At 36.4% G+C, this 9939-nt stretch overlaps 1 protein-coding gene across 1 annotated transcript in view; it reads left to right on the top strand.

Annotated features, from left to right (window-relative positions):
* Positions 1-9160, top strand: part of LOC113007642 (T-cell surface glycoprotein CD3 zeta chain-like) — a 9694-nt gene extending 534 nt beyond the window's left edge. Inside the window, exons 2-7 of the mRNA XM_026144377.2 lie at positions 4812-4906; positions 6387-6416; positions 6575-6595; positions 6712-6771; positions 6866-6895; positions 7882-9160. Coding sequence (XP_026000162.2) covers positions 4812-4906; positions 6387-6416; positions 6575-6595; positions 6712-6771; positions 6866-6895; positions 7882-7959 — 314 coding nt within the window. The 3' untranslated portion in view covers positions 7960-9160. The remainder of the gene's footprint in view (positions 1-4811; positions 4907-6386; positions 6417-6574; positions 6596-6711; positions 6772-6865; positions 6896-7881) is intronic.
* The last annotated feature ends 779 nt before the right edge of the window (positions 9161-9939 follow it).

Here is a 9939-nt window from a genome sequence, read left to right as displayed (position 1 = left end):
CAAAGCTGTAAACCTACAACAATTTTTCACATGTACATTTACATTCATAGTTGAGGATCTGGTAGCTTTTGGAGAAATGCATCTACACTGGGACAAAATATGTCATCACTTTTTCAGTGTTTCAGTTCAAAGCAGCAAGTGAGTCATGATTAGAGGAGATTTATATTCACTGTGTAGCTTTATGTTGGATGGAAAAAGTAGCTAAGCTTCTCTTACACATTAAGGAAATTAAACACGAGGGAACTTTTGTATTGTCCATTCAATATTCTAAAAATATCTGTCCATATTCTGAACATTTGAATCAAAGTAGTTGAGAATGACTAACACGACCGCTGTCCCCTAGTGACTCAAGTTCAATTTAAATAGACTAAATAAACATTTTTAACTCTCTTGGACAGTACGTGCTGCAGAAGCACATTGGCCTTTTGCATTTTACCCTGCTCTCTCGAATGACTTACCTGTTGCTCCGTGCATCAATAAATACAGGGCAGCTCTTCTATGGACTTTTTATAGGCAGATTATGTTTGCGTGAATTTGACGCTTCCCAGACTTTCTCTTTTATGCCACAGTTTTACAAACGCTTTCAAGTGCTGTCTTGTGCTTCAGTCAGATTCATCGTGATGAAGGCATTAGAGAAACAAAAGCATGCATGAATAAATAATCCCCCCATCCTCCAGCTGATGCATGCGAAACCATTACGGGAGAATTTTTTTGCCGTACGCTTGAATGCAGTAAAGACTCCTACAGCAGTAAAGAAATGTAAAGAATGGCCTCTGTGTCAACACATTCTTATGCATACTTGTTAGTTTTTTTGCGTTCACATCCATGCAACCCTTTGAAGGGCATCGTTTCTTTATTTCCCTTAAAATATAGTGCGATAATAACAGCAAATCACACTTTAACCCATTAACATGCTTTTTTCCTCCTGTTGTTTCCCCTTTAAGCACCCTAAAGCGTAGAAAAATGATCCGTCTCATAGAGCAGCACATTAATTTTGCATCAGCTTGTTCCAGCTCTTCATTAAAGCTTTATTACGCTGAAATATTCAAATAGTTCACTCATTATATTTCGTACCTTTGTGCATTATTTTAACACTGCTTTTTTTTCTTTCTTTTTTTTAATTAAACCTGACTTTTGTGGTATCTTTGGAAATGTAACATCGCCCACATAATTTGAATGACTTTGAAAGACTTTTGAGAGTCGGAACAACAGCTGCGGCGCATGAATTTAAAATTACTGGCACATTCCTCATTAAGAGGATTCAGTGGGCACAGCTTTTGTGAAGTAAACATCCTTGTCTTTACATTTCAGAGTCAGACATGAAGACTGATTCCTCTCTCATTCAGCTGCGTAAAAAAATTTGGCTTAAAAAAAATATATTTTCAAAATAAAAACAAGCAAATAGAACCCTCGCCCCAAACGGACCATAAAAATGACCCTCACTCCAAACAAAACACTGAGAACTTCATTAAGTCGTTAGGTCTTAATTGAGTCATTAAGACTCTGCTAGCTGCTGCCAGTTTCAGAGCTGATAAGTTCCTAATAACACTTAACAACCTTGGGCTCCTCTAAACAGCAGGATCTAAAATTGAACTAATTGATGCCTTCAGAGTTGTAAAGGCTATAAAAAAAAAAGAAGACATCAGAGGGCATCCAGCATTTAGTTTCCACCCTTTGAAATGTGGTTAAGAAATGACACTTAGCGTCATAAGAGTAAAAAAAGAAAAAGCTTTGAGCCAATGTGTTTGTGCCGCTATAGGTGACAGGAAACGGGTTTACAGTCTTATTAGAAAGTAAGGAACTATACTGTGATATTTTTCATTTTTAAGTGACTTAGTGCTTGTTGAATCATGAGGCCTATCACACGAGGTGCCGTCGATGCCATTGAGGCACTGTGAGTGTTAAAGAGGAACCATGAAGGTTAAAAAAGGAGATTGTAGTGTAAAGAAAAATTCAGATAAAAGAAAATGTTCTTCTAAACTTCTCTCACAACAGTAAATATGCTCATTGTCTGAACACATTTACATTACAAGTGATGGAGTGAGGTCATTTATGAACCCCAGCCACTTTGTCAGCGACACCTGTTCAACTACTTATTATCAGCCAATGACATCACAGAAACTCGGTGTCTCGGGTTTACAGAGAATGGTCAGGAAGAGAAGAGCAGCAGTTCTCTAGGTGAAAATGTCAGAATTTCAGGAGAATGTCCAGACTGCTTAGAGGAAGTCAACAGTAACTCAAACAACAACCCATCACAACCAAGGTTTGCAGAAGAGCATCTCTGAATGCAAAACACATTGAATTTTCAGCAGAAGACCAGACTGAGTGCCACTCCCATCATCTAATGACAGGAAACGGATGCTACATTTCACATGGGGTCATGTGCACAATATTTCGAAACGATTGGAAAAACACTGCCTGGTCTGATCAGTCTCGATTTCTGCTGCAACATTGGAATGGTGGGGTCAGAATTTGGCACATACAACTTGAATCCTGCTAATCCGCCTTGCTGTGTATCCACAGTTCAAGCTGCTTGTCGTACAATGATTTGAGGGATATTTTCTTGTCACACTTTTGGCCCCTCGGTACAGAGTAAGCATTGTTTAAACAGTGTTGTTGCTGACCTACGTCTATCCTTCTATGAACACAGCATACCAGTCTACTGATGGCTGCTTCCAGCAGAAAAACGTCGCAAAGCTCAAATAATTTCAAATATGTTTCTTTGACATGACAATGTACTCGAACAGCCTCCACAGATCTCAATCCAGTATGGCACATTTAGGGCGTAGAGGAATGGGAGCTTGATATCACGGATGTGCAGCTGAGAGTGATATGGACCAAAATCTCTGGAATGGTTCTGGCACCTTGTTGAATCTATGCCACCAAGAAGTAAAGCAGCGCATTGAGACAGACACTTAATGACCAAAATGACAGTGAAAACAAATCAACCGACAAGGCTAAGTTTGGTTAAATGTATAAAAATCGCTAAAAATCCACAATTACTAATAACATTAGAGCTTCTTAGAATATTTGAAATGGATTGCAGAAACAGTATAGGTATGATAAATACAAACAGAGCAAAAAGCATTTCTGTATATAAAAATAGAAAGAAATCATAAATAACCTGTTTTATTCATAATATGTTTGTTTTTTTTATATTTTGGTTTCTTAAGGGTTATCGTAAGCTATAGATGCTTCTAAAGCTTCTAAATTTATCATATATAAACTAAATGTTATCTTTTTCCTAACAAGGTTCAACCCACTTACTTTTTTTTTTTAAAATAAAGCAAATTTAAATGGTAAGTGAAAACGGTATACTTCCTTTTCTTAAGTCACTTTTACAGATCTCCTGTTTAGAAGTATAAAAATAGCCTGAGATGAGAAGAGCAGCTACATCCTGAAGCAGCTCTCAGTGATGGAGGTTTGATGAGGACGTTGCAGCCTCAGTGAATCGCCACCACTGGCTACGTTCTCACAACATTTCTTCTGTTCCAACCGCACTCTGTGATAAATGAGCCTCACAAAAACCTCAAAGCAGCCCATCGTGCAGACAGGAAGACACTCAGTGTGCTAAGCTGCATATACGTAGTTTCTTATTTCCTGTTTCAGGGGTCTTACTCAATTTTCTCATTTGTCTCACGACAAATGTTGTAGATAATGTTGTTGTTTTTCCACAACATTTGTGCACCATGTAACGGATTCATATGTACAGACGTCCTTTGGTTTCTCCCTGAATAGAGCCAAAGGTGAATTTTATAAAGAAAATTTTGAAACTAACCAAACCTAACAATGAACTAATACTTATAAATATTACATTTTTATGTATCCTAATAATATTGTTACCGTACATAAAATATATAAACACACATTTAAAAAAGTAAGCAATATAGTAATATTTAAACATAATAAAATATTTAAAAAATAAAAAATATATGTTTTATTGAGTATATTTTTTTTATTAAGAATAAAATACAATTTATAGCTACACTTGCATTACTGGATATTTGTTTTTTCCAGCAATAATATGATTTCACCATAGTATTTTTCTTAGCTATCTCCTTTATTAGTGTGCAGATGAGAATTGGCATACTTCAGACTCACCTCATTACTTTTTCAAATAGTGAAACATTTGAAAGGGATTTTTTTACAATAAGAAAACAGTACCTGGGCATCTTTTACATGAAAAAACAAGGCATAATTTCAAGGAATAATAAACAATTAACCTACAGTTTTAGTGAACAGTGATGTAATACGTACACTGAACAAAAATTACTCAAGGAAACAGAAACAGTTGCTTCGAGGGATTAAAACTTTATGCCGACAAAATCCAGGGTGACTTCAGCTGGACTTGAGAAGTGGCAGAAAGATGAGCTTCTGTAAACAACAGAGCCATGACGCATGATGTAAGAATGCAGATTTACTGCAAATGAAAATCTGATCAGTATCGGTAGTTTCCTCAGTGCTGTGTGTAACTCTCATCTCTTATGCACCGCTATCTGGAACACATATGATCTTTTATCAAATAGGAGATATTTCCGCACACAGCACTACATGGCTTTAGATGCAATCAGATTCTGTTTTTATTTCACGTAAAATCTTCTTTTTCTACTCCATTGTCATATTATTTGGCCTTTGTGCTCCTGTAACGTGAGGTTTTCTGCTGAGCAGAATTAAATGATGAAAATTTCCCTTTTCACTGAAATATGTTCTTCTCTTCCCAGAACTCAGTCACGTTTCGCTATAAGTAACTTGTTATTTACTCCGAACATCAGCTGAAAATTTTCTTTTTTCTCTCTCTGTTTGCTCTGCAGATAATTTTTTCACTGAACCAGTCATCTGCTATTTCCTGGATGGATTTCTGATCATTTACTGCATCATTGTCACAGGGTTGTTCTTTAGAGAAAAGGTGAGTTATAGCAGCCCATGTAAAAGTTGGTGGTTACAGCGCATGCAGAAAAACATCATGGTACTGAATACCAATCCAGAACATGATCCACTCTTTACTTTGTAAAGTGTGTAAAAATCTGTCAGATTGTAACCAGTGTGTTTGGATCAGTAATGTGCTGCTGTAATCAAGAGCTTGCAACACTGGAGTCCCGCAAGGATCAACACGGGGGCCACTGTTATTTAGCTTGTACATCAATGTCTTGATTTATTTGTATGTGTCACTTATTTTCACACACAAAAAGATGAGCAATTAGCTATTCATCTGTAATATTTCATTAAAAACAGTCCAGAGGAAAGGGACACATCTCAGTGTTATCTTGCATCCTATTATTAGCTTCAGAAAGCATATAACGAGGATGTGTGGTATGCAGAAATACTAATTAGCTCACTCATATCCTGAATGTAATGATAATTTCTCACCTAAAATCACCTGTTGGTCTCTAAAGCAAGAAAAACTTTAAAACCGGTCACATCACTTTTTTAAAAAACCTGTTTAACAAACAGTTTCAATTCTGTGACGTCTTTAGATAATACAAATATTCAGAATTAAGAACCTTTTTTTTTTTTTTAACTCATATGTTGGTTTTGTCTTTAAAATAGTTTACAGTACTGCATCTTCACCATTAAAATATTTGTATGGCTTTACTCAGAGCAGATTAGCAGGGCGTAAAGGTCAGCTGCTTGTGGTGTGTGTAGAGTTCTTAAAACAGGATAAAGAGCGCTGTCGTTTCCCCCGAATCATCCTTTTCATAAAATACAAAGGACATCTCAAGAGCTCCCTGAAGTTTGACGAGGTAGAAATTTTCCCGTCTTGACCCGTCATGCAAAACAACCCTAACATGCACATTATTGGTCTGGTTGGTCTAAACTTAAAATTTAGACTAAAAATAAACACTATTTTTAGTCAATATTTAATATCTTCTCTCCTGTGAAATAAGTGTTTTTGTGCATAAATAAAAAGAAGAACTAAGCGTAACAATATTTAATACCTTGATAGTTTAGTTTAAAGTGACTTTGTAGCAGCCTAATAGTCAATTAATTAACTAAATGACTTCAAAGTGCAAATCATTTGTGTTGCAGGGCCAACCGTGCAACATTTTCTACTTCTCTAATCTGACAAATTCTTCTGATAAGTAACTTAGTGAATACAATTTTTCAAATATATCAGTTTTAGATTTTTAACAGCGATATAAAATAACTAATCTTCACCCCGGAAAAGATGTTTTAGAAGTTTTAACAGCATTTATCTCACTAAATGTGAGGGTTTTTGTCTTTCTGTAACAAATTGCCTCAGTCACAATTTGAAGAAATTACAGATAAACAGCCTGAATTTTTTGTCTTTTTAATCGCCACTGATAGGCCAAACTGACTTATTATATCAGATTGATCTGTGCTACATTTTATTTGTACTTTTTTGTCCTTTTTGCCTCTCTCTATAGTTTTCCAAAGGCCCATCTGTGGGAGTCACTGTAAGTCTTCATTTTCTTCGGTGTCTTTATGCTTTACAGTTGCTGCTGGTGGTGAATATTTCTCAACTGTTGTTTAAATGATATTAAATAAATGTGTGTGAGGATGTGTGTGCATTCAAGCTTCACTTCATGTTTGTGCTCTTCTTGCTGAATAACAGGAAGAAAATGGCATTTATCAGGTAAGGACAGCTTCACCTACAGCTCCAACCGCTCTGTGACCTGATCATGTTTGACTCCACAGATTGGATTGTATAATTTTGTATTATTATTGTTATTTGTTTTCATTTATGTCCAGGAACTTGAGAGACCAAAAGATGCTGATCCTTACGAGGTGCTTGACCCATCAAAAAGAAAGGTTTGGGACACTTCATTTGTTGGTAAACTTCTTAATGGTCACATTCTCACATTTTCTGGTGCCTTTATTCTCGTTTTGTTTTTGCATATTGTAGAAAAAAGCAGGCAAGAAAAAGAAACCTGAGGTAAGAAAGTTTGTTTACTTACAGGGTTTGACAGAAATATTTAACCAGTAAAGCATCTGTCCTCAGAGTAGTGCTGTTGTCGCTCTGCTTTATTTCATATCCCCATGGTTCCAAGAGTCTTGCAAAAATTTCAGTTTCTATGCAGAAGAGAAACAATGCTGAGGGCCCTGTAGGCATTTAAACAGCAGATGTTTGAACTTGCCAGAGCAGGAAAAACACACAGGTGTTGCTAAAAACATCAGTATCAATAACCTGTATTGCTCAAGTCCTGACAAGTTTGCTGCAAGACCAGGATGCTGAAACTTTAAAAAACAGAAAAAAAAAGAGAGAAAGGGTAATTTGAAACAGAAAAGTTGGAAGGATCTGAAGTGAAAACAAATGTATTAGACCACCACCCAGTGTAAGGTTTATGCCACAGCTGCTGTAAATTAAAAGTATGGATAATTACCAAAAATCATATTTCATGTTTCTGTAATGGTTAATCAATTAATTTGCGCAAGCACTTTAATCAAAATTATATTTTTAATGCTAAAGTATAATTATGATTGTTGTAAATGAATTTTCAAATTTACTATTGTACAAAAAAGGGAAAAATTGTAAACCACTTTTTAAAAATTAAAATACAGTTATTTACCTGCATTACTGGACAGAACTGTTGGTTTTAGAGGTTGAACAAAATGCTTGATGGATTTCTGACAGATTTCTAAAATATTTGTGTTGTTAATAAGAGGAACACTAACAATCACAAAAAGAGAGAGAGCCAACAAATTTTGGGGTGTGGCCCCCTCTTGGTGGCGCCCCTGATATGGAGACACCATGTAATCAAAGCATCCTACTGACCTTGTGATGATAAACTGCCTGAGTTTACATGTTGAATCACTGATCTGCACAGCGGATGGATTAAATTGTGCAGACTCTTCTCGGTTAGGAGAACTGAAGGTCCCATCAGCGTGGCGCTTTAACCTTTTCTCACCTCTTTACTGCAGACGGCGAGGGACCCCCTTGAGTCTTTGATTCCCAGTACCTCATCTCCTCGTCCTGTTCCTCCTCTGTCTCCCCACTGACATCCTACAGTATCAGCAATAGTGTTACTAAACACAATTCGAGTCATTTATTAAACTAACAAGAAATAAAATAAAATTGTGGCTTCAGCTTCTCAGATATGAGGATTTGCTTCTAAATTAAATGTCTAGTCAGAGAAAATAGTTTGTAGTCACTTTGTATTTGTGTTATGTTGTGATAAGCTTTTCTCTCATGTTATACAATAAAAACTAACAAAGAACCCTACATTAAGGCTAAAAACAAACTCTTTATGAGTTCAGATATTTGATGTAACCATTTTTACATCTTTAAAGTTGTACTTGCACAGCAGCTGATAATGCTAAACAGTTATCAGCAACAGTAAATCCAGCAGACAGATAAAGGGAATATCATCAACAGTCTTCTTAAAATGCAACTTTCTGCTGGGCTCTGACCAGACTTTATATTGTTGTTGTCTAAGTGCCGCCCACCCCCATGTCAGTCCAACTGCAGTCTGAATCCAAATCAAACCTGAATCAGTTCAACTATTCCTGCAAAACAAGTTTGAGCCATGGAGGCTCCACCTTGCAACCCACAGCGCCAAAAGAATCTGCAACATACTGAAGCCAGAGATGACTGGACATCCCCTTACCACGACCTGCCAAAGCCGGTGGATTTATATCGCAGCAGATCAGTGCGAATTATATTACTTATAATACTTGGCTGCTTGAATTATGTTTTTAGAAAATGCTCATGTATTGGGATTCTCTCACAGATACATCTCAAGGGTTTACAGAGATGAAAAAGAAAATATCCAGTGAGGGGATAGGAAACACTTGTTACACAACTAAAGTATGCAGAAGAGCATCTCTGAACAAAGACTCTTGAAACAAATGGGCTACAGCAGCAGAAGACCACACCGTCTTCTGCTGCTCCTAAGACCAGGAAGTGGTCTTAGGAGTCTCAATTTCTGTTACAACTTCAGATGGTAGGTTAAATATGTTGCATGGGACGACTTCATAGCATATTTGCATCAACTTGGCATTCATCATTTAAACAGCAGAGACTGAGTATTGTTACTGACCATGTCCATCCCGTTATAACCAAAGTGTACCAACAAATCAATTTTTGAAATCTTTGTCCTAAATGTTGTATAGATGGAAGCAAAATCTGTCTGGCACTGATGTATAATGATTAAAATTTGCACATTTAATCCCAATAAAAGACAAAGCACATGTCAAAACACTTGGAAAATGGTTTAATGATGTTTACAACAAAAGAGAACTGTACATTTACAGTAAAAGATTATCTTTATATGTGTATAAAAACAAAAATACAGCAGACAAATGCATCAAAATCTACTATGTATCCTGATTCACATACTTAAAACTCCTACACAATCTTTCAGCTCTATGCCGCCATCTCTGGAGGCCTTTTTTTTTTTGTCGTTTTTGTCGTATTTAGATCGGAGCAGTGTCCCTCAGTGTTGTATTCCACAATGGAAACCAAAACTCATTACATTCGAGTCCTGGAAGTCAATTAATATCAGACTGCAGAGTAAGAAAAGGGAAATAAAACAGGGACACATTCCTTTAGATGAGCCCAAGCTTCCAAAGTGAAATGTTTTACAGAATGCATTTCTTGAGATACACAGACACAATATGTACATGGTTGGCGATTTTTTTTTTTTTTTTTTTAAGTTATTTCTCTCTTGTTGAAAGCCATGGTCACTTGGGCTGTGAACTGATAATCACACACACACACACACACACACACACACGCACACACACACACACACACGTACATATATATAACACACCCAAAAACATACAAAAATACTATATCTTTAACCTACCAAGAGTAAGACAGTTCTGCAATTAGTTCCATGCTGTGACAGAAAAGAGATTACAACAAACAAACGAGGAACAGACGCTTTTTCACGCAAGTTTTTTCTCAGAAATATACCAAAATATACATCTAAGCTTTGGAATTACTGAGGCTGGGACTTTAAAGCCAGTGCTGGG

Source organism: Astatotilapia calliptera, chromosome 16, assembly GCF_964374335.1.
Source record: "Astatotilapia calliptera chromosome 16, fAstCal68.1, whole genome shotgun sequence".
Lineage (NCBI taxonomy): Eukaryota > Metazoa > Chordata > Actinopteri > Cichliformes > Cichlidae > Astatotilapia > Astatotilapia calliptera.
Note: the sequence above shows the minus strand (reverse complement) of the source record. Positions and strands in the feature narration are given on the sequence as shown.